At 47.9% G+C, this 27,419-nt stretch overlaps 1 protein-coding gene across 3 annotated transcripts in view; it reads left to right on the forward strand.

The window, feature by feature from the left end:
- The window catches only part of CLINT1 (clathrin interactor 1), an 81,023-nt gene extending 56,118 nt beyond the window's left edge, over positions 1-24,905 (forward strand). Inside the window, exons 6-12 of one of the 3 annotated variants that reach the window (XM_083181703.1) lie at positions 965-1,142; positions 2,575-2,812; positions 4,060-4,135; positions 5,909-5,929; positions 19,923-20,212; positions 21,007-21,190; positions 22,453-24,905. In XM_083181703.1, the coding sequence (XP_083037829.1) occupies positions 965-1,142; positions 2,575-2,812; positions 4,060-4,135; positions 5,909-5,929; positions 19,923-20,212; positions 21,007-21,190; positions 22,453-22,745 (1,280 nt within the window). In that variant the 3' untranslated portion in view covers positions 22,746-24,905. Of the gene's footprint in view, positions 1-964; positions 1,143-2,574; positions 2,813-4,059; positions 4,136-5,908; positions 5,990-19,922; positions 20,213-21,006; positions 21,191-22,452 lie in introns of all 3 variants that reach the window. The other 2 variants (XM_083181702.1, XM_083181704.1) reach the window with 2 other exon arrangements.
- Positions 24,906-27,419: the final 2,514 nt, after the last annotated feature.

Raw genomic sequence — 27,419 nt, forward strand, 5'->3', positions numbered from 1 at the left:
ATTACCTCTGCTGCTCCCCCGGCAGAGGTTCCCTTTCATCAGCGACCATCTCTGGTTGCTGATGAAAAGGAGAAACTGAGCAATATATTGCTCAGCCATATATTGCTAGCAATATATCTCCCCCGTGTGTACGGGGCTTAAGTCTGTCTTATATTATTTTAATACACCTACACCCAAACAGACACTTCAATGACTTTATCTCCTAGATATACAGTCTATATATAGAGAGAAAATGATGAGTGTGTCTGTATAATTTTCCCCTGTAGTCAGCACCAGCATTAGGAGACCAGAGTATAGTCTCTCGTGGCATCAGCCAGCTTTAACGTCCTTTGCATTTTCTTCAACATATGTAACCTTTTCATTATAAAAAAACAATGTTTAGGGATTTTTATAAACCTGCATTGGTCTTCTCTGCACCCCAAGGACTCTCCTTGCAGTATGCCTCTCCAGCTTCCGCTATTTTATTCCGCTGTGTCCAAACTCGGCCCACCGTCTGTGCAGCACAGACACCGGGTCTCTGCATCTGTACCTCGCTAATCTGCTTCCTTTCTCTGAGTAAGAATCGCTTGTAGATATTTGCACAGCAGCCTCGTGTCTTGCATCCTGCCCCCTGATAGGGCAGTCCTGGATCCAATGCGTTCTGCTTCTCAACATTGATTTGTTATCTCTCAACAATAAAGACACTTACTAGTGTTTATGAAAACTTGTGCACAGGTGACCCTTGGCAACCAATCAGATTGAAATAGCAAAAAGCCAATACCTGGTTACAGACAGATTAATTCACAGGTACCTGTACAGCGTTTTCATAAATGTGCGCTACTGATCCTCACCTAGGATTCTGGTGTCCTATGGAAAAGATTTACCTTATTCTGAAGACACATTCTTCCTGCCGAAACGTGTATGTAACCTCTGTAGTGTGTCTGTACCCCGGCACCTTAACCTGTCTGTGCTTGATGTCCTACAGATGAGCGATATGACACAGAGCCTAAATCTAAATGGGATGAGGAGTGGGATAAAAATAAGCCAGGTTTCCCATTCAGCGACAAGCTGGGGGAGCTGAGCGACAAGATCGGGAGCACCATAGACGATACCATCAACAAGTTTAGAAGGAAAGACAGAGAGGACTCCCCCGAGAGAGGAAGGTGAGCGACCGGTCACCAATGCTGGGTAAACCCAGCGTTTTCAGATTCGTGAGCTGAACTATTTGGATGTAATGACATCACTGAGGTTGGAGGTACTCCATACTTCACTGATATCACTTGTCCTAGGGCAGGCATGTCCAAACTATGGCCCTCCAGCTGCTGTGAAACTACAAGTCCCATCATGCCTTGCCACAGTTTAACTATTAGGGAATGCTAAAACCATGGCAAGGCATGCTGGGATGTGTAGTTTCACAACAGCTGTGGACATGCCTGGTCGTTTTTTTATTTATTAACATGCTGGCCACTGATTGGTTGTAAGGGGCCTTGTATTGTCAGCATACAATAATGTTACAAGAGAACTGTAATCTAGACTTTTCAGAGCTTTAAAGCTAAAGGACAAAACCATGTGCACTGCAGGTGGAGCAGATGTAACATGTGCAGAGAGTTAGATTTGGGTGTTTTAATGTTTCTGTGCGGAGTACATACTGGCTGCTTCATTTTTACACTGTAATATAGATATCAGTTTCAAGTACACCCCCCATCCAAATCTAACTCTCTGCACATGTTACATCAGCCCCACCTGCAGTGCATATGGGGGGTTATTCTAGTTCACTCTTTCTGACAAATTCCTTCTTAGATGGACAAAACCATGTGCACCGCAGGTGGGGCAGATGTTACTTGTGCAGAGAGAATTAGATTTGGGTGGGGTTTTACTTCAAAGAAAGATCTATATTGGAGTGTAAAAATAAAGCAGCCAGTATTTACCCTGCACAGAAACAAAATATCTCACCCAAATCTAATTCTCTCTGCACATTTTACATCTGCCCCCCTGCAGTGCACATGGTTTTGTACATCTAAGAAGAATTTTGTCAGAAAGAGTGAAGTAGAATAAGGCCCATGGTTTTGTCCATTAGAGAGTAATTGTGCCTTTTTGAGTGAATTAGAATAACCACCTAAGTATCTGCTTTTTAACCATGTGTTTATGTAATTCATTGTCTCGGAACACAGAGGGAGATGTATCCAACCTTCTATAGAATGGACTAGTGAAGCAGTGGTCTGTAGTAACTAATCCGCTTTCAGCGAGCATTTTATTGAGTGCATTCCATAAACTGATAAGAAGTGGTTACCATGGGCGGCTTTTCTTGTCCATTAGAAGGTTTCACACATCTCCCAGAAATATCTTCCTGGATAGCATATTTCTGTCCAGTGCTGAGAGCACAGGACTTCACACCCATGGAAAGGTTACGGACCTCATTATGTTGGTATAGAATTGTTTGGAGCATAAACCATTGCATTTTATTGAGGTTACAATTTATACAATCATAACCTAATAGATCTAACAAATATTTAGTTCATATTTTAAACTGTGAAAGAATAAGTCCACTGCTAGGAGACCTTAACCCTTTAATGGATCTGACCACCACTTTTATAGTGACAGTGAGGAAGAAAAGAAAGCCAATCGTGTAAAACAGACCGGAGAGTTCAAAGACGAGGAAGAGATGGTCACCACCAAGCATATCCACATCACTCAGGCCACAGAGACTACCACCACCCGCCTCAAACGTGGGAACCAGTCCAAAACACTCGACCTCGGTGCAGCTGCACACTACACCGGAGACCAAGCCAGCCCAGAGCTTACCGCTGCTTCTAGTCATCCGGCTGCAGCCAAGGTCAGTCCCTTTTATGTTATGCGTTCATTACCTACCTTTATGTACCGTTACCCCTCCTCCATCAGTACTGCCTGCTCAATGACTGCGGGTGCTTAAATGCTTTGTCTGCCAACAAAGTTCAAGTATTAGGGTCCCTGGCTAAAACTTTCTTCTGGTATCCCAAATGCCAAGCGAAAATGGATATTTCTAAGTAATTGTGCCTGAAATTGTGGTATTATTGGCAGAGTTTCTTTTTTATTTCATGTACGGAATCTAGTGGCATTGACTAGAGAGCTTGGGGGAGGTCCAGCACCTCAGTAGGTGCCAGACACGCCCCCAACAGTAATTTTGCTGACCGGGCCCGCCCACATTGGTGATGCTGCCATCTGGGCCTGCCCACATTGTAACACCGCTGGGGCTGCTGCACTTATGCTGCGCCCTGCCCTGTCCCTAGATGGATCACTAAGTCCCAGTTCTAGTGGCGCTTACAAGCTATATTCCTACCACACAGATACCAATGTTAAACTCCCATTAAGTTTTGTGGAGTGTGGGAGTAGACCAGAGTACCCAGAAGAAACACAAAAATATAAACAGAACATACAATCTCTACACAGACTCAAACCCATGATCCCAGCACTGTGAGGCAACAATGATGGCTACTGTGGCACCATTCAGTCACCATGTATTCACTCCAGAAAATAAAAGCTTTTATCAGAGGTGTAACTAGTTATTTGAAGGCCCCATAGCAAAAGTTTGAAAGGGCCCCCTATTTAGCAACTGATGGTGATAAATGTATGTAAAACATATTACATAGACCAGGGGTTCCCAAACTGTGTGCCGTGGCACCCTGGGGTGCCTTGGAGGACTTGCAGGGGTGCCCTGGGATGGTGGTCCAGGATCAATTCAAGTTATTTATGTCCAACATAATAGTCAAATTGTGCACAAACAGAAGTGAATCCCATCCATTACCACATAACTGACCCTAAGGATGAGATGTGAACACAATATATTTAACTTAATATTTGTTTTTAACTTTCTCAATGAGAAACCTGTAGCCTAGGGGTGCCGCAAAATAATTCTGATGCTTCCGGGTGCCATGATTCCCAAAAGTTTGGGAACCCCTGACTTAGACAGTAAAGATGGGCCCCCTTTAGCTCCGGGCCCCATAGCAGCTGCACCCCTTGCCCCTATGGTAGTTACGCCATTGGTAGTTACGCCTAGTGTCATGGCTAGTGATATCACTCCTGTTTTTGTTGTTTTTGTCCCAGACGCTTAGTGGTGATGGAAATAAGAAGTCCTCGAATGACCTGGTGGATCTACTATTTAATTCAGGCCAGAAATCAGGTATGTGAAAATGGGCTGGTGGGGAAGAAGGGGCAAAATGTAACCTGCCACCATGGGAATGTGCGGGTTCTAGAATCAGGAATGATTTCCGTGGACTCTACCTCTTTATGTACTCTCTCTCTCCAGTATTCTCTGTCCAGGCATATTGCTGAGATCATAAAGCTTATTTGTGTGCATCTGAATTCTGTGCTTTGGTATTTGGCCCCAAGTGATCTCCCATGCAGAACAGTTTTATGTCCTGTCCTGTTGGCAGTGCCAGATGGCTAAAATTTCTTGTAGAGTTGTGGCAGTCTGGGCATAATGCCAGGCATCAAAAGTGGTCTTTGGGGATGTTTGAGTGCTGGGCAGATGTTATGGTGCCACCTGCCCTGCCAGCTGTGCGGAGAGGACGGTCACAGCACAGACATCTTTGTCAAGTACAGACCTGGGCGCCACGGCTCCCTTTATTGTACCTTATGTAAAGGGGAAAGTTTTACATATTCTATGATCATTGTGTTCATGCATTTTTCTACCTAATGCTTTTCATTTAAAGGAGAAAAAAAAGTTAACGCTTTAAAATTAGTAATTGGAAATGTATCCATTGTCACTTCAGGGGCTAAATGTAATAGCCTATCAGCTGCTGGGGTGCAGGACTTTGCGCAATTGTCATTCACAAAGCAAAAACCAACATAGTTTTGCTAGGCGGACTCACACAGTGTCCCGCACCTCGGACAGCTCACAGATTATTACATTTCGCTCCAAATCTTAGTACATAGACACTTGAAACCTTTACGCATCTAGTGTACCCTGGCCTTAGATCTGCGGTGCCCTTGTACGGGAAGCTGACCTTAGCTGCTCGCACCCGCCTCACGGTCGCTTTAGCATGGGAACGCCTATGAATCGCTGGGCATTACCATGGGCGATACCCCTCGCCTCCGCCCGCACTGCTTCATGTGAATAGGCTGGCGAATACTCAATTCACTGCATCCACTCGCACAAAGCTGCTGCACTTGCGCTCAAAAGTTTATGCACAGTTGCCCAACATTGCTCCCCGTAGCGATTAGAATGAGGCCCCTTGTGTATGAGCGGCAATGTGGATGTATGGAGAAAGTGTGAGCAGCAGGGTATAGTATGTGCAAGGCTATTACCATAGCAACAGAGTGCGGTCAGTGAACAGGTAGCGGGCATGAAAGGGTTATTGAGTACAAGGAGCATGCTTTCTCTGCCAGTTTGCCCATTATATATTGGGGACTCGTCAAGTGCAGTTGTTCCCAGTCATTAAAGCCTACGCAGGTATTGTTACCATTACAATTGGCAGTGTGTCCCCATATGTTGCCAGTCTTGCTGTCCTATAACTCACGACTCCATGGCATTAACCTTGTAATGGATGAAGGGCACCGAATGTAAGCTGCTCTCTCTTCTCTGATCAGCATGTGCTCTCTCGCATTGAGGATGATCTACATGCAGACAGTTACTGAATAATGGAACCATCTCCGCTTCCACACAAAGCACCAAGTGGTGCAGCCAAGTACATGATTACTAAATAACAGGAGCGCTGCGGCTGCTTACATTCGCTCTGTGCAAAGTTCAAATGCGTTAAACCAATGCGTTAAACCAGTTTATGACTTCACAGGCTGCTGTTCTGTAATGGATTACTTGGCGCACTCTGTCCCAGGAAATACCTACATTTCCCACGATGCTTAGTGCAGTGGGGCAATTGTTGCTGTTGGTCTATACACTACTTTTCTGTAGCCCCCCCATTTATTTATCTTTGCCCTTGTATTTTGTGTATAGGTTCCACATCAGATCCATTTGGTGAGTTTGCAGATTTTAATTCAAACGCTGCACAGTCTTCCATCTTTTCAGCACCACAAGGTAAAGAATAGATTGAGCCATTAAGCTTGGAAGAGTGTGTAAGGGTGACAGTCATGTTCTACTTTAAGCTTATAGTTAATAGCCAATAAGTTTCAGGTTTGAAAGTTTATTTTTTTTTTTCTGTCAATGGTCGACGTTGGCTGTGTTGACATTCCTATATGCATACTGATGAAATTTCACCATGATCAGAATGCCGAGAAAACAAGGCCACATTGACTTCTTTTAGACCCAGTGCTGTAGCAGTGTAATCCAGGCCCAGTGGTGTCAGGTGATGCAGGGTTCCGGTGCGCTAACCCTATCCCTTGCTATAACCCGCCCACACACTCCTGCAGCCTAACCATAATGTCGGCTATCTGCTGTGACGTGGGCATTCTGGATGTTTACATGGTTACTGCATCCCTGTAATGTTTTATTTACAGTATGTGAGGTAATCTACCACCTACTGTAATTATAAATCTATAGTCCAGTGGTTCCCAAACTGGGTTGTGCTCCAGGACCAATTGAGCTTAATGATTGTCAATGTAATTGGCAAAACCAGGGCTTGTGGTAAAATATGTTGACAAACAGAATCGCTGTGGAGTGCTGGAGCCCGGTGCTGGTTCCAAAATATGAGGGACCCCCAGTATTTTTGTCCCCGTATTTTTGGAACCAGGATCAGTCCAAGAGTCCGGGACTAGTTTCATAAATACAGGGGACGCATACGCTTTGTCACCCATATTTTCTCCTTCATCCTTGGGGACACTGAAGTCTACGCTGGGGAATAGAGTGGTGTATCGGAGGAGTCGGCACTTTAAGAAACTTGAACTGTGGTATGGCTCCTCCCCCTCTATTCCCCCCTCAGACCTCAGTCTTAGTTTAGTGCCCGGAGGAGTCGGATCCCTGGGCAAGGGCTCCGTTTGGGGCCTTTTTTGTTTTACTTGTTTTGAACTTTTTAACACAGGCAGCCAGCGCGTGCCGGCTGCCTGCAACGTGGGACAGCTCTCCGGGGAGTCAGAGCGGCACCGCTTGCGGTGCACGCGGCTGACTCCGGTCACAGACGCATCAGCGTCCCGCCACAGCTGCCTGCGGCTTGTGTTACGGGGCCGCGACCTAGTCGCCCGCCGGAGAGAGCAGGGCGTGCGAGCGCATAGCGCTGGGTGACGGCTGGACCAGGGTTAATTCGCTGGTCCAGCAGGGAGCAGACAGCCAATCAGCGCCGCTGTATACAGCGCGCGCTCTGATGAGAGGAAGGGGCGGACCAGTGAGTGGTCGCGTCCCAGCTGCAGTCCTCTGCGCCAGACCGGTGCCTGCCACGCTGCTCCCTTGTCGGCTGTGCCTCTACAGTTCACTGGAACAGGACAGCAGGACGCTTTCTCCCCCTCTTCAGCCTGGATATTGTTGAATACTGCGCTGGGTGAGTGGAGGGGATTTTCTCTTGTGAGACTTCCCCGCTGGAGAGTTTATCAGGTGGGCCTAATTCGGGGAAGGTGCGCTCCTCTCCCCCTATTAGTGTGGTGCTTTTGCTCTTGGTGTGGGGTCCTCGTTGGAGGCTCTCTTTGTCTGGCTTATTTCACCTCCTTTCACCTGTGTGTGTGTAAGGGGTGTGTGTGTGTGTGCAGCATGACAACCAAGTCTCAGTCAAAAGCTTCTCCAAAGCTGTTTGTATGCACTAAGTGTGAGCAACAGTTTACGCAGCATGTGAAGGGTGTATCCTTGTGTAAGGATTGCTTCAAAGGGGATGCTGGGCAGAGTCAGGTCCCTATTCTGAACACTGAGGAGTGTGTTAGCCACTCTGGCATCAGAGATGGCTGCATCTCGCAGGGACAGGGAGTCATTGCAGGTGCAATTGGCTTCCTTGTCTGCTGCGGAGCCTACCTGGGCCAGAGAACTGATTTCATCAGTGAAGGCGTCGGCCCAAGCAGCTGCGGTGCCTTCGGGGTCCGCAAGTGCTCCACCTCCCCCGAGGAAAAGAGGTGTTCCTTTATTGTTACAGGGGGATACTTCAGAGGATGAACCGGGGGACCCCTTGGAAGGGGATATGTTTCAGGAGGATCCTATTGATCCTGTAGAGGACGTTCCTCAGGAAGAGGCCCAGGGTATAGAGGCTCTCATTCAGGCTATTAAATCTACTCTCAATGTTAGCGAGCAGGAGCCGCCGACGCAGGTTTCTATTTTTGGGAGGTCTGCTAAGGCAGTGGTCACCTTCCCAGAGTCTATGGAATTGGAGAAACCTCTTCTAGATATTTGGAGGTCTCCAGAAAAAAAGTTTCAGTTATCTAGGCGGTTTAAGGCCTCTTACCCATTTGCTCCGGAGGCTAGGGCAAAATGGGAGACTCCGCCGTTGGCAGACGCGTCAGTGTCAAAGCTTCCCAAAAAAGCGGCACTTCCCATTCCTGGGGCAGTGGCCCTCAAGGAGGCGCCAGATAGGCGTCTGGAGGCGGGGCTTAAGCAGATTTTTTCAACCGCAGGTGTGTCACTTCGGCCCATTCTCGTGATCTCCTGGGTCAGTAGGGCCATGGAGAAATGGGCGGAGGATTTGTCAAAGGGTCTGAATGATCAGGGTTCTTCTGAGGAGTTCATTCAGTTAGCAGAACAGATGCGGGAATCTGCAATGTATATTGGAGAGGCTGCAAGGGATTCTGCGGCTCTGGTGGCAAGGATTTCGGCTCAGTCCATTACGGCCAGGAGGTCTTTGTGGCTTAAGTCCTGGCAAGCGGAGGCGGACATTAAAAGGGCGGTTGAGGCTCTTCCGTTTACGGGAGAGGTCTTGTTTGGGCCGGAGTTAGACAAGTTGATTTCTCTGGCCACAGGAGGCAAATCAACTTTCCTGCCTTCCGCGACTCCGCCTCCCAAAAAGCCTTATCAAGGGCCGGCCTTTCGCTCCTTTCGGGGGGCACCTAAGTTCAGAGGTAAGTCCAGAGGATCCTTTACCGCTTCTCGTGGCAGAGGCAGAGGGTTTGGTGGAGCAACCACTGCCTCAGGACCAGCTGCTCGGCGCGCAGACGTCAAGCAAACCGAAAAGCCCGCAGCATGACTCCCGGCCCTCCTACCTGGGGGATCCCAGAGTAGGGGCTCGCCTGTTGGACTTCCGGCAGGCCTGGGAGGGGTCTTGCAAGGACAAGTGGGTTCTGTCCGTCATTGCGCAGGGGTACAGACTGGAATTTTCCGGTACTCCCCCTCACCAGTTTTTTACAATAGGTTTACCTCACGTGGAGTTGAACCGTCAGTTGCTTCTTCAAGCAGTACAAAAACTGTTGACCGCAGGAGTTATAATGCCGGTTCCTGCCGAACAACGCACAGAGGGTTTTTATTCTCCCCTGTTCCTGGTTCCGAAACCGGACGGTTCGGTTCGACCAATATTGAATTTAAAAGCTTTAAACGTATATATCACGTACCACAGATTCAAGATGGAGTCTCTTCGTTCTGTGGTTGCAGGGCTGGAGCCGGGGGAATTTTTAGCATCTTTGGATGTCAAAGATGCCTATTTGCATATTCCCATTTACGTCCCGCATCAGAAGTTTCTTCGCTTCGCGATAAGGGATCTCCATTTTCAGTTTCGGGCTCTGCCTTTTGGCCTTTCATCGGCGCCACGTCTGTTTACCAAGGTAATGGCAGTGATGGTAGAGTTGCTTCATTCTCTGGGAGTAAAAATCGTTCCTTACTTGGACGATTTACTGATCAAGGCCGAATCCAGGGATCTGTTGACGCAGGCGATTCAGGTAACCTGCCAGACGTTACTGAACCATGGCTGGATTCTCAACTACCAGAAATCTCAACTGAATCCTTCAAGAAGGATTGTATTCCTGGGGTTGATTTTGGACACGGAGGTTCAAAAAGTTTTTCTGCCTCGGGAAAAGATGTTGTCCCTGCAGGAGTTGGTTCGGCAGGTGCTTCGACCTCGGAGAGTGTCGGTGCATTTATGTATCCGATTGCTGGGCAAGATGGTAGCCTCGTTCGAGGCTCTGCAGTTCGGGCGTTTCCATTCAAGGACCTTTCAATTAGACCTGCTCAGGAAGTGGTCGGGCTCCCACTTGCACATGTACAAGATGGTGGTGTTATCGCCCTGCAGCCGTCTCTCTCTCCAGTGGTGGCTACTGTCGGCCAATTTGTTGGAGGGCCGACGTTTCGGAATCTGGGATTGGACGATAGTCACGACCGATGCCAGCCTTCGGGGCTGGGGAGCTGTTGTGTTGGGGCAGCACTTCCAGGGTCGTTGGTCGTCTCAGGAGGCGAAGCTGCCTATAAACATCTTGGAGCTTCGCGCGATTCGTCTGGCCTTGTCCTATGCGGACGGGATCCTCCGGGGGAAGGCGATTCGCATTCAGTCGGACAATGCCACGGCCGTGGCTTAAGTGAACCGGCAGGGCGGAACGCGCAGTCGCGGAGCCATGCAGGAGGTACGTCCAATTCTGCAATGGGCAGAGCGGCATGCTCTGGCCTTGTCGGCGGTCTTCATTCCCGGGGTGGACAACTGGGAGGCGGACTATCTGAGTCGCCAGGATGTTCACGCTGGGGAGTGGGCTTTACATCCGGAGGTATTTGCCCAGATCGCCCACCGATGGGGGATGCCTCAGGTGGACATGATGGCCTCCAGGAACAATCGGAAGGTGCGGCTGTATTGTTCCAGGTCTCGGGATCCAGAGGCGGTAGCGACGGACGCGCTGACCGCGAGTTGGAACTACTCCCTCATTTATCTGTTTCCTCCGTTGCCCTTGATTCAGCTGGTACTCAGAAGAATCAAGCGGGAGAGGTCCACAGTCATCCTGGTGGCACCGAATTGGCCTCGTCGTCCTTGGTATGCCGACCTTCAGGGGCTCCTGATGGATCATCCTTGGCAACTACCTCTAAGGGACGATCTTCTACAGCAGGGGCCGTTCGCCTACCAAGGCTTACGGCAACTTCGTTTGACGGCATGGCTGTTGAGGCCGCACTATTGAGCAGACGAGGAATTCCTAAGTCAGTGATTCCCACTATGATAAGAGCCAGGAAGGAGGTTACTTCACGGCATTATTATAGTATTTGGAGGGCCTATGTAGCGTGGTGCGAGTGCCGTAACTTGCCCACGGCTGTATTTTCTTTGTCTAGGTTGTTGCAGTTTCTGCAAGCCGGATTTAAGGCGGGGTTGCGCCTAGGGTCCCTTAAGGTACAAGTGTCTGCATTGTCAGTTTTCTTTCATAGGCGTCTTGCCGTCATTCCTGAGGTGCAGACGTTTCTGAGCGGGGTTCTCCGCCTTCAGCCCCCGGTACGGGCTCCGGAGGAACCCTGGGATCTTTCTTTAGTTTTGGATTATCTTAAGTCAAGTGTTTTTGAACCCTTAGACTCTATTGATTTGCGGTTGTTAACTTGGAAAACGGTGTTACTGCTCGCGTTAGCATCGGCACGCCGGGTGTCCGATCTTAGCGCTCTTTCATGTCGGTCACCCTACCTGGTGTTTCATCCGGACAGGGCTGAGCTTCGGACCAGGTTGGATTATTTGCCTAAGGTGGTTTCATCTTATCACCTAAATCAGCCAATCGTGGTTCCAGCTCTTACGGGAGATTCCGCCTCGCTGAACGTGGTCCGAGCCTTGCAGGTGTATGTGAATAGGACCAAGGATCTCAGAAGGTCGGATTCACTTTTTGTCCTTTATTCTTCGGCAAAGCGAGGTTGGCCAGCGTCTAAACAGACTCTGGCCAGGTGGATCTGTCTCACCATTAAGCAGGCTTACCTTCATGCTTCACAGTCACCGCCAGTCAGGATCTCGGCCCATTCCACCCGTTCGGTGGGGCCGTCCTGGGCCGCTGCCAGGGGAGTTTCCCTGACACAGTTATGTAGGGCGGCCACTTGGTCGGGCCCTAATACTTTCGTTAAGTTTTATAGGTTTGACACCTTTGCGGCCTCTGCCTCCAGTTTCGGCCGTGCGGTGCTTCAGGATGCCCAGTGCCTTCCCACCCGTGGGGATGGCTTTGGGACGTCCCCAGCGTAGACTTCAGTGTCCCCAAGGATGAAGGAGAAAATAGGAATTTGGTACTCACCGTTAATTCCCTTTCTCCGAATCCGTAGGGGACACTGAACACCCTCCCGGCACTGTTCAGGCCTAAAAGGGGGGGGATTTATTTTGAGCGCATGCAGTTATGTTTGGTTTGCATGCGTCTGGGTGTTGTTGATAGCCTACTGAGTAGTATGGTTGTTCGTTTTGGTTTGTTAATTTCTTTCTCTCTCTCTATTGGGATTCCCTGGTCTCTTTTCTCCTCTCGGGCACGGTCAACTAAGACTGAGGTCTGAGGGGGGAATAGAGGGGGAGGAGCCATACCACAGTTCAAGTTTCTTAAAGTGCCGACTCCTCCGATACACCACTCTATTCCCCAGCGTAGACTTCAGTGTCCCCTACGGATTCGGAGAAAGGGAATTAACGGTGAGTACCAAATTCCTATTTTTGGAACCGGGTCCGGTTCAATGAACCTGGTGCGGGCTATGCCCAGGAGGGGTTCCCCCAACCATTGTGTTTTAGTTTTACTAAGTACCGCACGCTTTCAGAAGTAAAAAATTGCACATGTCTAAAAATTTGCTAATTTTCATGATTAAAAATCGCACTATATCGCACTTTCCACCCGCAAATTCACATTCCATTAAATAGTGGATTCCTTTAAAAAAAAAAAAATAGCGATTTCGGAAAATGCGATATTGTGCGATGACTAAAAATCACATCCCATTAAATGTCACCCGAGGAGTCGTGTTACTCTTTTATTATATAGGATAATTTACAGACAAATGACCTCATCACTAACCCATTATAAACTGTAACTTCAGATCCTATATATATGTATGTGTGTGTATATATATATATATATAGCGGAGCACCGCAAAGTTGTCCGCAAGAGATGGATGGAGTGCGGTTCCTCGATTCTGATATATATATATATATATATATATATATATATATATATATATATATATATATATATATATATATATATATATATATATATATATATATATATATATATATATATATATATATATATATATATATATATATATATATATATATATAGTGTGTGTATATGTATGTATATATATATATATATATATATGTATATATATAGTGTGGCAATGCGGTCCGGCACTCACTCCGAATGGTCAGGTGCCCATACAAACAATGGGATACTTGAAAGGAAGAGACTGGCACTCGAGGGTCTTCGTACACAGCAGTGTATTCAGTGTAGTGTAGTGTATTCACAGATAAAACATCCAACGTTTCGAAACGTTGGATGTTTTATCTGTGAATACACTGCTGTGTACGAAGACCCTCGAGTGCCAGTCTCTTCCTTTCAAGTATGTGTGTATATATATATATATATGAGACTTGAAAACAGTTTTTCTCTATCATTCTTATGGGATACAGGGAGTCGTTCATAACGATGGGGAAAAGAGCTTATCTGAAGGAGACAGGCACATATAAAAATTTATACAGGGTGTACTGGCTCCTCCCCTCTGCTCCCCTCCCTCTAGCTTCAGTTTGAGAACTGTGCCTCAGGAGAAGCACGCATCAGGAAGAGCTCCAGAGAGTTTTTCTTCTGTTTTATTTTCTTTATTATTTTGGGGCTGCTGTTTGGACTTAACAGCAGTCCTGCGTCGTGGGAGACTAGGGGAAGGGTTCAGCTGCTGGCCACTTCAAGGTACCGAGCTGTCCCTGCCACAGGACCACCGTCCTGAGTGGGTGATGTTACCGCGGGCATTGCGCTGCAGCGCGCACACCCCTGGCACGCCGCACACCCCTGGTCCAGTCTGAAGACGTCAGTGGTGAGTATTACCCCGGGGTCCCCCGCCGTGGGGTCCCCGGGTTATTGTGCGGCAAGATGGCGGCGGTATGGCGGTGCCCTGCACAGGGACCGCGTAACCCCCTGCCTACACTGAGACAGGGTACAGTTCCTGTTTTGTCCAGGGCAGTTACCAAGAGGATTTGCACATTCCCCAATGTCAGTCTCAGTATAAAACGCAGGTAAGCTCCGGCGCCATTACGCTGGGCGGAGCTTACCCAGAGTGAGACCAGCTCTGTGAGGGCGCCAAAACCTGCTTCCTGCTTCTTCCCTGGCTGCTGGAAACGCCATTATACTGCTCCAGACACTCCTCAGCGGTGTGGATCAGAGGGAATCTGCTTGCAGAGACAGCTTCAGGTTTTCAGCGCTTGTGTACTTGTGCACTTGCCTGCTTACACTGTAAAGTACTGTTATTGATTACTGTACTGTATTACCAGCTCTTCTGATCGGAGAGCTAAGGTTATCAGGTGTATTGGTCTCCTCCATTATCCTCTGTACACCACCCCACTGGCTTGTTAAGCTGTACAGATCAGATAAGGCTACACATAGTATTTATCTGGTTAATTTCACACTGCATATCCACTGTGTGTGCGCGCTGTGTGAGGGGAGACTGTTTGTTTGTCACAATGGTGAGGAAACTTACATGTATGGTGTGCAGTGATAAGTTTGTGCCAGCATCTTCATCACAGGTTACTTGTGAGTCATGCATGTCCCCTCAAAGTACTGGGGTCCCCCCACAACTAACTGGGCAGCAAAGTAGCACACAGGACAGCTCACAGGAGCCAGCCTGGGCTACAGGTATAAAAACCATGCTTGAAACTGTAACTACACAGTTAACTGCTACTGCAGCACAGACCCAGAGAGTACAAAGGGAGCTGGCTGTCCTCTCTGCCAGAGTGGATGTAATTACTCCCACCCCTGGGGATACTCGTAAGAGAAAGGCCCCCTCTCAAACCCCTGATTCCGGGGCTGACGATGGGGATGATGATGATGATGTGGAGGATGCAGACGCAGGTGATGACGAGCCTGATGCTTCACAGTCACTACTGCGGGGCACAGAGCCATTGATTATGGCAATCAGGGAGGTGTTGGACCTTCCCTTAGCTGAATCCACAGCAGGTGATACCTTCTTTGCTACTCAGAAAAGGCAACAGGTAGTTTTCCCTGAGCAGGCTGACCTGGAAAGTACATTCAAGTCAGCGTGGAATAACCCAGAAATGAGGTTTAAAGTGGCTAAAAAGTTTAAGTCCACGTTTCCCTTTGATCCTGAGGGACGTAAGGTGTGGGAGGAGCCACCAGAGGTTGATTCTTCTGTGTCTCGCTTAGCCAAAAAGATGGTACTCCCAGTACCAGGGTCGTCTTCACTTAAAGACACCACGGACAGAAAGGTTGAAAACACTTTGAAGTCCATTTTTACTGCTAGTGGCGCGTGTCAGCGTCCTGTATTAGTTAGTTGCTATATGGCCAAGTCCATATACACGTGGGCCTCCCAGATACAGGACGGTCTTCTGGGCGACATGACAGTTGCACAGGTGTCTGAGAAATTACACCATATTCAGGACACTGCTAAAGTTCTGTGTGAAGCGCAGAAGGAGTTAGGAGCCATTAACGGCTGTAACTCAGCCATGGCAGTGTCAGGGCGCAGATCCCTCTGGCTCCGGCAGTGGGCAGCTGACGCTGACTCCAAAAGGAGTGTAGAAAACCTCCCCTTTACAGGTGGCAGGTTATTTGGGAGTGATTTAGACGAATTAATCTCTAAAGCCACGGCGGGAAAGTCCACTTTGCTGCCATCCACTCCACAGGCGCCGAAGCGTCCTTTTCAGGCTCACTCCCAGCAGCAGTCCTTTCGGGCTAGTAAATTCCGCCCTAAAGCAAGGGGTGGTTCAAACGCTGCAAGAGGCTCCCGTGGTAAATTCAGGAAGCCTTCCGCTTCGGCCACCGCAGAGCGGCCATCTGGGGCAGCTGCAGGGAAACCCGCAGCATGACGGTGGGGCTCCACCATTAGCTCCGGCAGAGGTGGGAGCCAGACTGGCGTTCTTCGGCCAGGTTTGGGAAGCCTCGTGCCTCAATTCTTGGGTACAGGCTCTTATTACGCACGGCTACAAGCTGGAGTTTGCAGTTCAGCCACCTCAGAGGTTCTTCAAATCAGGCCTCCCAGCATCCCCAGAGGACCAAGTGGTGTTGCAGCAGGCAATCCAAAAGCTGGTGCAGGCCAAGGTTATAACCCGGGTCCCTCCCCTAGAGAGGGGGCAGGGTTATTACTCGAACCTATTTGTAGTTCCGAAACCGGACGGGTCAGTGCGCCCAATTCTGAACTTAAAATCCCTGAATCCCTTCTTGAAAGTAACCAAATTCAAGATGGAGTCCTTGCGGGCCGTGATAGCGGCACTGGAGGAGGGGGAGTTCTTGGCGTCCCTAGATGTGAAGGACGCCTACCTTCACATCCCAATATGGCCCCCTCATCAGAAATATCTGAGGTTTGCGCTGTTAAACGAGCATTATCAGTTTCGCGCACTGCCATTCGGCTTGTCCTCAGCCCCGCGCATATTCACCAAGGTGATGGCGGAGATGATGGTGGTCTTAAGAAAAAAGGGTATCTGTGTGATACCATACTTGGACGACCTGTTAGTAAAGGCGCGGTCGCCACAGGAACTACAGACAGCCCTACAAGTTACCATACAGACCCTGTCGGGCCATGGTTGGCTCCTGAATCTGGCAAAGTCTTCTCTGATCCCTTCACAGAGACTCCAGTTCCTGGGCATGGTGATGGACACAGCTCTCATGAGAGTGTCCCTGCCACAGGACAAGGTGTTGGACATCCAGCGGCTGGTCACAGACTTGCTAAGGACCCCCCAGGTGACAGTGCACCAGTGCATTGTCCTATTGGGAAAGATGGTCGCCTCTTTCGAGGCTCTCCAATTCGGGAGGTTTCACAGCAGGATTTTCCAGCTCGATCTCCTAGGGAAGTGGTCCGGTTCACACCACCAGATGCACCGGCGCATTGCGTTGTCATCTCGGACCAGACTGTCACTACAGTGGTGGCTCCACACGCCCAACCTGCTGGCAGGGCGTCCGATTGGCATCCAGGATTGGGTCTTAGTCACCACGGATGCAAGCCTCACGGGATGGGGGGCAGTGACCATGGGTCAGTCCTTTCAGGGCAAGTGGACCCTATGGGAAACACGCCTCCATATCAACAGCCTGGAGTTACGTGCTGTGTATTACGCACTTCTGAGGGCGGGCCCTCTCCTCAGCGGTCAGGCGGTCCGTATACGATCAGACAACGCCACCACTGTGGCATTCCTGAACAGACAGGGCGGGACCAAGAGCAGGCCCTGTATGAGGGAAGCATCGAAGATCCTGTCCTGGGCAGAGAGTCATTGCCAAGCGCTCTCGGCCATTTTCATACCCGGGGTGGACAACTGGGAAGCAGACTTCCTCAGTCGCCACGAGCTCCACCCCGGGGAATGGAGTCTACACCACCAGGTATTCAATTCTCTGGTGGCTCGGTGGGGGACCCCACTGGTAGACTTGATGGCATCAAGAAACAACTGGAAAGTATCCAGGTACTTCTCGAGGGCAAGAGACCCTCAGGCAGAAGGAGTGGACGCCCTCTCCATACCGTGGACGTTCAACAGCCTGGTTTATGTCTTCCCACCGATCCCCCTAGTGGCTCGGGTGCTAAGGAAGATAAGAAGAGACGGAACCGAGGTGATTCTGGTGGCCCCAGACTGGCCACGAAGAACGTGGTACCCGGAACTTCTAAGTCTGCAAAGGGACTCGTGGCGCCTACCCCTGCAAAGAGATCTACTCCTGCAAGGACCGTGCGTCTTCCAGGCCTTGGAACAGCTGCGTTTGACGGCCTGGAAGTTGAACGGCAGATCCTGACTCACAAGGGGTTTCACACTTCGGTCATCAGAACTATGACAAGTGCAAGGAAACCGGTAACAGCTGCACATTACCACCATATCTGGAAAAGATATGTGGGTTGGTGCGAACAGGGAAAGTTTTCTCCATCAGAGTTCAAACTTGAAAGATTTCTTAGCTTTCTTCAAGCTGGTCTGGATCTCGGCCTACGCCTAGGCTCTTTGAAGGTGCAGGTATCTGCGTTATCAGTTTTCTTCCAGAGGAAACTGGCTAATATTCCTGAAGTGCAGACATTTCTGCAAGGAGTATTGCATATACAACCTCCTTTTGTGGCCCCTACTCCACCGTGGGACTTGGATGTTGTGCTGAAGTTCCTTAAATCCTCCTGGTTTGAGCCCTTGGAGGAAATTGACCTGAAATATTTAACCTGGAAGACAGTGGTCTTACTGGCCCTAGCTTCGGCTAGGAGGGTCTCGGAGCTAGGGGCGTTGACTTGCAAGAGTCCTTATTTGATATTCTTTGAGGACAGGGCAGAATTACGCACTAACCCGCGTTTTCTACCCAAAGTGGTGTCTGCGTTCCATGTGAACCAGCCAATTGTGGTTCCTGCTGGTGGGCCTCATTCTGAGGTGCCGACGTCCTTGGACGTAGTAAGGATTCTCCGTGTCTACATCAGGAGAACAGCAAGGATTCGAAAAACTGATGGACTTTTCGTCCTTTATGATGCCCAAAAGATTGGACGTCCTGCTTCCAAGCAGTCTATTGCACGATGGATATGTGCAACCATTAAACAGGCTTATGCGGTAGCAAAGCTGCCTATGCCTGTTGGGGTGAAAGCTCACTCTACTCGTTCCGTGGGGACATCCTGGGCGGCTGCCCGAGGAGTTTCGGCCTTACAATTGTGTAGAGCAGCCACATGGTCTGGCCAACACACTTTTGTCAAATTTTATAAGTTTGATGCTCTGGCCACTGAGGATACTCAGTTTGGGCAAGCGGTGCTGCGGCAATAGGTTCCGCACAATCCCGCCCGTTCTGATATCTTTGGTATATCCCCATCGTTATGAACGACTCCCTGTATCCCATAAGAATGATAGAGAAAATAGGATTTTAATACCTACCGGTAAATCCTTTTCTCGAAGTTCTTATGGGATACAGGGCACCCGCCTCTGTGCGGAGGTTTGCCTTGCTCACTTTGTGAGATATGGACCAATACTGGGTCCTTCTGCTACCCTCTTGTTCCTGGCGGACATAGGGTGTAGGTTACCTAGGTAACTTAATCTTACATAGTGTACCTTAAAGGTCCACGAGTGTAAATTGTCACTTAGGTGATAATTCTATGCATTGTTCCAGTTGGAACACAGTTCAAAATAGTTGTCATGTTGACATGTTCTTAGGCCCTTAGACTTCCCAGGTTATGGGGTTGCTAATGTGGTCTGTTATGTTGAATGTTGGGTGTGCTGGATGAATCTCACCACGGTAAATATACACATATTCCTCTCATATTGTTCTTCTCCTTCGGCACAGTTCACTTAACTGAAGCTAGAGGGAGGGGAGCAGAGGGGAGGAGCCAGTACACCCTGTATAAATTTTTATATGTGCCTGTCTCCTTCGGATAAGCTCTTTTCCCCATCGTTATGAACGACTCCCTGTATCCCATAAGAACTTCGAGAAAAGGATTTACCGGTAGGTATTAAAATCCTATTTTAAATAAAACTGAAACGTTGTAATATAACGTCTCCAGATCTTTGATCCTATCTGAGTGCCGCACCCCTGTCTGCTATATATATATATATATTGACAGACAATTGTGTGGTTGACGTTTCGATCCCCCTCTAGGACATTTGGACAAAGGTCCTAGAGGTGGACCGAAACGGTATTTTAAGCTGCAAGACTGGTGAGTGAATCCTGCTGAAAATTTGTATACCTATACGGGACCATCTTTTGGCCCTTTATGGAATGTCAGCCCAGCAACAATTCTATTTGAACATGAGTGCCAGCCAACTGGTGTATGTGTGTATGTGTGTGTATACATACATACATACATACATACATACATACATACATACATACATACATACATACATACATTCCATTTAATGTGAATTTGCTTTTCCTTCCCTTTGCCTGCCTGCACTTGTATATTGTGAGATCAGCAGAAGTTGTTGTTTTACTAACAAATATCTTAGAAAGTGCTGTAAAAATGGCAGAGGCGGTGTCTCATCATGGTGACCTGACAATGCGGTGTCTGGAAGGGGGTGTGGTTTATTCTCCTTGTCGTGTTTTCCCAGGTTCAACAGCAACAGGCAACGGAGAGTTTGGAGATTGGGGAGCCTTTAACCAACCAGCAGCAGACACCCCTGGACCCTTACCTGATCTGTTTGGAAGCGCCTCACAGCATAGCACAGACTTCTTCGCTGCTGCTCATCAACCTCAGCCTGTCCCTGTTGCATCGAACACATCAGACTTCTTTGATATGATGGGGCCTACACACGCCACCATTAGCGCATCCCAGAGCATGAACCTGTCCATGATGAGCTCCAGCACTGTGGGAGTGACGCTGCCCATGTCCAGATCTCAGGTAGGCCAAGCCTGGTAACAGATGTCTAGTACTCCATCATCTGTACAGCGGAACTTGGAAGCTGCAGTCATTAACATGTGGGACGTTAATATCATTGGCCAATAATTAGTAGTAAGGTTTATCTGATACTACTTTCAGACCGCAAATGCCGTGTCGCACACGGGATTAGTACACGGGTCCCATCCCCAGAGCAACACGGCAATGCGGTCTGAAAGTTCCGACACCGCATATTGCCGAGTCGGTGACGTCACATGGGGCGGTGCTGGGCGGCGGCGCGTCATCGGAGGCTCGGGAGGAGACAGTACTTGGAGCTGACAGTGCTGCCTCCTCCATACTGTGAACGGGACACGGGTCACTCGACCCAGGCACCCGTTCACACTGCACTTGACACGGGTCATAGCCGTGTTCAACCCTGGTCAATACCAGGGTTGAACACCCGTGTTGCTCGACCCGTGGTGGCCTTTTCAGACCGCACCGTGACCCGTGTTTAGGCCCCGCGAACACGGCAATAAGCCGTGTTCGGAGTGCGGTCTGAAAGCGGTATAAGTAGTTTTCTTTATAGTTGTTGGTCTTAGATGAGATTGCTTGGGGACAGTAACTGACCTTCCTGCAGGGACTGTTGAGGATCCGGAGAAGTTGCGCATCAATTTACTGTACATTCTAGAAAGGAGTTCCACAAGTCCAGTAACTTTTTTTAGGCCCATAAACTCTGTGGTTCCAGGGATTAGTCCAGCTCTTGATTCTAGTTTGAGTGTTACTATGAAAAGTAACTAATTGTTCTTCTTCCCCTTCAGAACATCGGCCTCCAGAAGCAAAACACTCTTCCTGCACACGGAGCAGACCTCAAGGCTCAAGGAAAATCTCTCCCATCCACATGGTCCGACCCGAGCGTCAACATTTCACTGGACAGCCTCATTCCAGGAATGCAAACCTGCAAACCTTCCCAGCCCTCCCTAAATGCCATGATGCAGCAACAGAGTAAGTGTTCCCTTCCTGCTGTAGATATACCTGCAGTTAGATGGGCGGGGGTGGCAGTGATTGGCCGGTTGTGTTACATAAAGCTTACTGTGCAGCTCATTTGCTTTATTCCTATGTTTTCTGTATGTCCTAATTCAGAACTCTGCAATCACTACCTCACGGAACGGGCCAAGAAATCGGGGGAGTGTGATGTTCCGTGCGCATCGGAAACACTATGCATGATAACGATATCCGTAACGATATTATCGTGCATATTGTTCACTGTGTACGAACAGTAACGATGTGCGCTCCCATGGGTTGTTATCGACTCCCTTTCTCGTCTGTGCATGCTGTCACATTTTGCTTATGTCGTTTATGACTGTGCATATCGGTCAGTGTGTACAATTGATGAAGAGAAATGCTTAATAAAACAAGATGGTCAGTGACAAAGCAAACTATATATCTTTGTCTGTACTGTTTGAAATATCACACACACACCTATACATATATAATCTGTGTGTGTGTGTGTGTGTGTGTAATATGCCCATCAGCTGGGGGGTATATATGCAAATTATATATTATTATTACCAACTTTATATTCTTCCTCTGTGCTGGCTACAGACTCAGGGTTGTGTTTGCCACCTCTTTGTCTGCACTATGGCCCTTATTCCGACCTGATCACAGAGAGAGTTACATTTGGGTGGGGTGTGTTCAAACTGAAATCTAAATAGCAGTGTAATAATAAAGCAGTCAGTATTTTCCCTGCACAGAAACATAATCACTCTCCCAAATCTAACACTCTGCACATGTTACATCTGCCCCACCTGCAGTGCAGCATGGGTTTTGTCCATTTTGAGAACAATTTTTTCCTGCGATTTGGTGGGAATTGGACTCTGCCATATAAGATGCCACTCTTATCCTTTGTGAATAGGCCACTGTTGGAACTATTAATGAGTGAGCTCTCTAGGGTTGCATCACCCCACAAAGGGGGAAATAAGATATAGGATTTGGGTAGTAATTAGCAATATAACAATGTATAGAATGTGTGTGCTTTCGCTGTTCTCACTCTAAATGTAAAGTGCGTCTATTTATTGGTAAATACACTGATGGAGGGGACACGGACTCACTGCTCCTAGGAGTTCTAGGATGATTATTGGTCCAGACCACAGAACGTCCGGCTCCTTTGTGTATAGGTGATGAGTTCACTTTAGGGCTCCCCTTCCATGGTGTAGATGTGCTGTAACTGGTGTGTGACTTACATTCCTTGTATCTCTTATGTGTAGATATACAGCAGCCCATGACAATGTTACCGCAGAGCTTTGCAAGTATGAACATCGCCGGTAGTCCTGGCATGATGACCATCCGACCTCCGACAAGCCCAATTGTACCAGGCCCCATCCCTGGAGCCATGGGCATCCCCAACATGATGACTGGCACTATGGGCATGTCTGCAGTAGGAATCCCTCCAATGATGAACCAGGGCATGATGGCAATGCCTAACACCATGGGAATGCCTATGGGAGCCATGCCACCGAAACAGGATGCCTTCGCAAACTTTGCCAACTTCAGCAAATAGAAGCTTTATGCAACCCATCCCACGCAGTGCTGTGTTATGAAGGATCCTCTGCCGCACACACGATGACACAGTAGAAGAGGGGGACTCGGAGGACTGGAAGCAGCAGTGCCTGATTCTCCATAGAAAATATCTTTTATAATTGAAATGAACTTACATGAGAGCGATTTGTAGAGGGGAGATGGGAAGACAGTCCAGAGACCATGCTCTATACTGAGCGATATTGCCTTTATGTACCAGGCAGGTGGAAGCGGGTACACCCTGTCCGACATCAGGATACGTAACAGGGCGCTCTTTTATTTGTTTTGTTTTGGGTTTTTTTTCTCCTTCCTTTAAATTCTGGGTTTCTGAGGTATTTGGCTGCAGTTGAATAGGGCTCACACAACCTGCATTTAACTTGACACATTCCTGCCCTGCTGGACATTCACCTTCCGCATCTCCGCTCAGCTGGGAAGGTATCTTTTTTTTTTCTTTCCTTTTTTTAATGTAAAATATATAAGAAAGTATCTATTTTTCTCCAGAGTGACTGGGCTTGTACAGTTATACTGTTCCAAAGTATGTCCTTCAGTTTAGACCTGGTCTGCCGCCTGTAGGTTGTCTGTCACCTTTACTATTTTTGGGAGTTGGGCACTCGGCCTGTCGTGTTGGGTTCTCAGCTGGGGCCCTCGGCCTGTCGTGTTGGGTTCTCAGCTGGGGCCCTCGGCCTGTCGTGTTGGGTTCTCAGCTGGGGCCCTCGGCCTGTCGTGTTGGGTTCTCAGCTGGGGCCCTCGGCCTGTTGCCTTGGGTTCTCAGCTGGGGCCCTCGGCCTGTTGCCTTGGGTTCTCAGCTGGGGCTCTCGACCTTTTGCCTTGGGTTCTCAGCTGGGGCTCTCGACCTTTTGCCTTGGGTTCTCAGCTGGGGCCCTCGACCTGTTGCTTTGTGTTCCCCAGGCTGTCGCGGTGGTTTCACAGCTGAGGCCCCTGGCATGTCTCAGTGGGTTCACTACTTGACGCTGTAAACCACTGTTTAGACCAGGCATGTCCAACCTGCGGCCCACCAGCTTCTGCGAAACGACACATTCCAGCATGCCTTGCCATTGTTTTAGCATTCCCTAATAGCAAAATTGTGGCAGGGCATGCTGGGATGTGTAGTTTCACAACAGCGGGAGGGCCGCAGGTTGGACAAGCCTGGTTTAGACAGTGCTGTGCATTGAGGTCAGGCACGTCACTGAAGAAGTTTGGAAACTGCTACTCTATCTGTCCCACCACTTCAGTGTACAGATCACAAGTGTGTAGCCATGGTGAGTTTAATGTCACAGTAGAATTCTTCTCAACCCGCCCTCGCCCCCCTTCCCAAGTACGAGTATCGGTAGGAATGCATTTTTTTTTTTTACTCCCTTTTTAATTGGTCCCAACAGCACAGCAACGTTAGAACTGCCCTGTACCCCCCACCTGCTGTGCCATGAAAGATGATTCATTCTTATGACTGGTCCAACTAAAAGTGCTATTTTTATTATTTTGTAGTCCTCCTAAAATCTGTTTGCTACAAAGTTTTGTTCTTGACGCTAGCTGCTCACCTATATTATACTGTAAGTGTCCCTCGTTAGCAGTGCTGCACCACATTGGTATACAGCAAGCCCCGGATAAACTACATATCTCCGAAATCCCTCATTCGGGTAACAATATGCTAAGTGATTGACTCCTCTTTCAGCTGCTGCCCTTCTCTTCGAAGACTGATTTTAGATTTTATATACCATTTCTTAATCTTCCTCCACCCCCCCTTAACTTTAACTTGTAAATAAGGCAGCAGCCGGTGTTGGGAATCAGTTCTGTAATAAATACAAATCTATATTATTATGACTTAAGGGGGAGCTGTTGGCTGCCTTGAAATTTATTGGCTTGACATAAATAAAATGTTTAAAAAAAAACATGTTAAACTTTTTTCTTTTTTTCCCTGGTTCTTGATCTTACATTTTCCTTTAATGCACAAATAAAGGTCAGTCTTTGTGATGGCGTCAGGTTTACCACACAGTATAGGTGAGGGTAAGGTTTGGGGGGACCTGCGTCATCACTGGGTGATTGTCTGTTCTTTTGTCAGCTTTCTCCTTGTATTTTCCAGGTAACGACCACTTACCTGTCTCCGCAGTAGTCCAGATGTTTTCCACCATTAGACCTTCTGACCCAGGCTTTGCTCCTGCCTGCCTCATTCCTTCCGCCGTCTCACACTAGCATTCACACAGAGAGGGAATAATTACAATTTGGGCAAAGTAATTTTCATAAATAATTTAAGATTGTTTAATGACATCTTCTCATGCTGATGGGTGCAGGGTGCCACGTCCAAACTCTGCTTCATCTCCAACCCTTCTAATTAGACCAAAATTCATGGGCTGCAGCTTAATGGTGATGGAACATGATTCACGACCTGAATAAGAGATGAGAACCGAGGGTAATTAGCAGACTGTGGTTTTTAATCTTTCAACAATTCGCCGTGTTTAAATTGGCTTCAAAGAATAGAACCCTTCAAGTATTGTTACATCAACATCTTCTCCACTTACCTCTTACATGGTGTATGAATTTGTACTGCGAGGTCCGCCTCGCCGTGGTCCTCAGGGAACGGGGGTTCGTTTTTTATCAGCCTTAAAACACTCATAAAATAAAAAGAACGTTAAATGGTTTTAGAGGCGCAGTCATCTCGATTTTAAATCCATGTACTTCCCACATTGAATATTCTATATGATGCTGGTAAACACTGAATTGAGATGTCCGTGTTGTCTGGATTCTGGGTAAATGTTAAACAATGTTCAGAAAACCAAATGACCTACCAAATTCATAAGACAAATGAGATGTTAGATGAACAGAGCCTGACAAACTAACAGACTCTCTAAAGTGTATGTTATTTGCTGATTAAAGAGAAAAAAATACAAAAAAAAAAACGGTTTTAACGCGATTTATTTGTATTAATGTTTTGTAAAAAAATAAAACTATTGATTGAAATTTGTACTACACACAGCTGTATTATGACTACAGAAAAACAGTCATGCCCACCCTATTGGATGGAATTGGATTGGACAGAGATTCAAAAATGTTTACAAGGGAATTTACATGTGATGTTGCTATGGGCAACCAATCAGATTCTACTTATTTATTTAGCACCCTTTAGACGGGGATCTGATTGGTTACCCATAGCAACATCACATGTGAAGTAGAATACATATCTTAGTAAATTTCCCCCCTCGTGTCCATTGCCAGGAAATGATGATGAAGGCAGCCATTTTGAGAATGCAGTGGTTCCTGGTGAACTAATGCTGCGTACACGTGTGATTCAGGGTCACTTTTTATTCTATTAAGACATTATAGTCCAAATCTAATAGAAAGCGACCCTGAATCGCATGTGTACAGCTAAATGCGATTTAGATTTGATTCCGGTGAGCGTCATCGGGATTGAAACCAGAAATAGACTGTGAAGGCAAGTGTATTTCTCCTTCGAAAAGAGGGCCATGCTGCTCAATGCAGAATGTCCCCACCCTCCCTCCCTGCATGCCGGGTCCTGGCAGACGCTGATATTGGCGCCCGCCACATCGCCCCGTGAGTACACAACTTTTATAGGCTGTAGACTATAAATGCTCCCATACACTACTGCGATGTTGCCTGATTTCACCTGATCAGGCCAAGAAATCATATTTTAACTGGATAACCTGCATGTATTTGACATCCGATGTGCGTCCCGATCAGACCTGGAGATTGAACCTTCTGCACATAGACTATATCTGGGATGTGCGGCCGTCGGGTGCACATCACCGGTGCTTTTTTAGCACCTGCGTTGTATCGCATCCCATTTCCCTTAAACTAAAGTGTAGTAATATGGCAGTCGTTTTACACAAATGTTGCAACTTCCCGCCAAACTTAACCTACTCTTCTCGCAAGTGCAGGAGACTCCCAACTTTTTGGGGTAGCCCCCTGGATGAGTTTGTGGATCTCCCATATCCATCTCTTCCTAATGATGTGGGAGGTAATGCCGGGAACTGTGGGTCCGTATGGAGGGGGCAGAGCTAAAATGAAGCGGATCTGGCCTAATGATTCCATAGCCTGTCCCAAAGTAGTCTGCTGTATCTACCCTCTGGCCTTCTTCAGGAGATGAGAAGAATAGATGCGCATGTATGGTTATAACCAACAATTATGGAACTAAAGCAGGCAGGAGACTCCATGGTTCATATGTGCATGGCCTCCCTGTGCCCATCACTGGTTTAAACAATCCATACGCTAAGAAACCACCTTGAATGAAACACACAATATATATTACTGGTCCCCTATCCTCCCCAGCTGACCTGTCCCTTCTGCACCATCTCAGTGATGGAACCGTTGGGGGGGGGGGCATACTAAGTTATATAGAATGTTTGCTGGTATTTAAGCTATGGATTTATTCAGTATTTGAATTTAGTTTATTATTAGGCTAAATACAATCAGTCCCCTTTGAAAGAAAGATTGCATTCAGAAAGCTGCAAGCCTTGCTAATGGTTGGAGATGGCTACAATAGGGGGACAGCTGTCTGTGACCTACTTAGCTATAGTGGTAATTGTGGTGACTATGCACGGCTCTTGTTGATGGCAGCTAGCTGGTTAGGTGTATCCTCTAGTAATATGTGGTGTATCTAATAGAGCTTCATTTTCTGAATGCATGAAAAGCTGTGATACTTCTACCT

The sequence above is a fragment of the Crinia signifera genome, chromosome 4 (genome assembly GCF_055691185.1).
Source record: "Crinia signifera chromosome 4, ASM5569118v1, whole genome shotgun sequence".
NCBI lineage: Eukaryota > Metazoa > Chordata > Amphibia > Anura > Myobatrachidae > Crinia > Crinia signifera.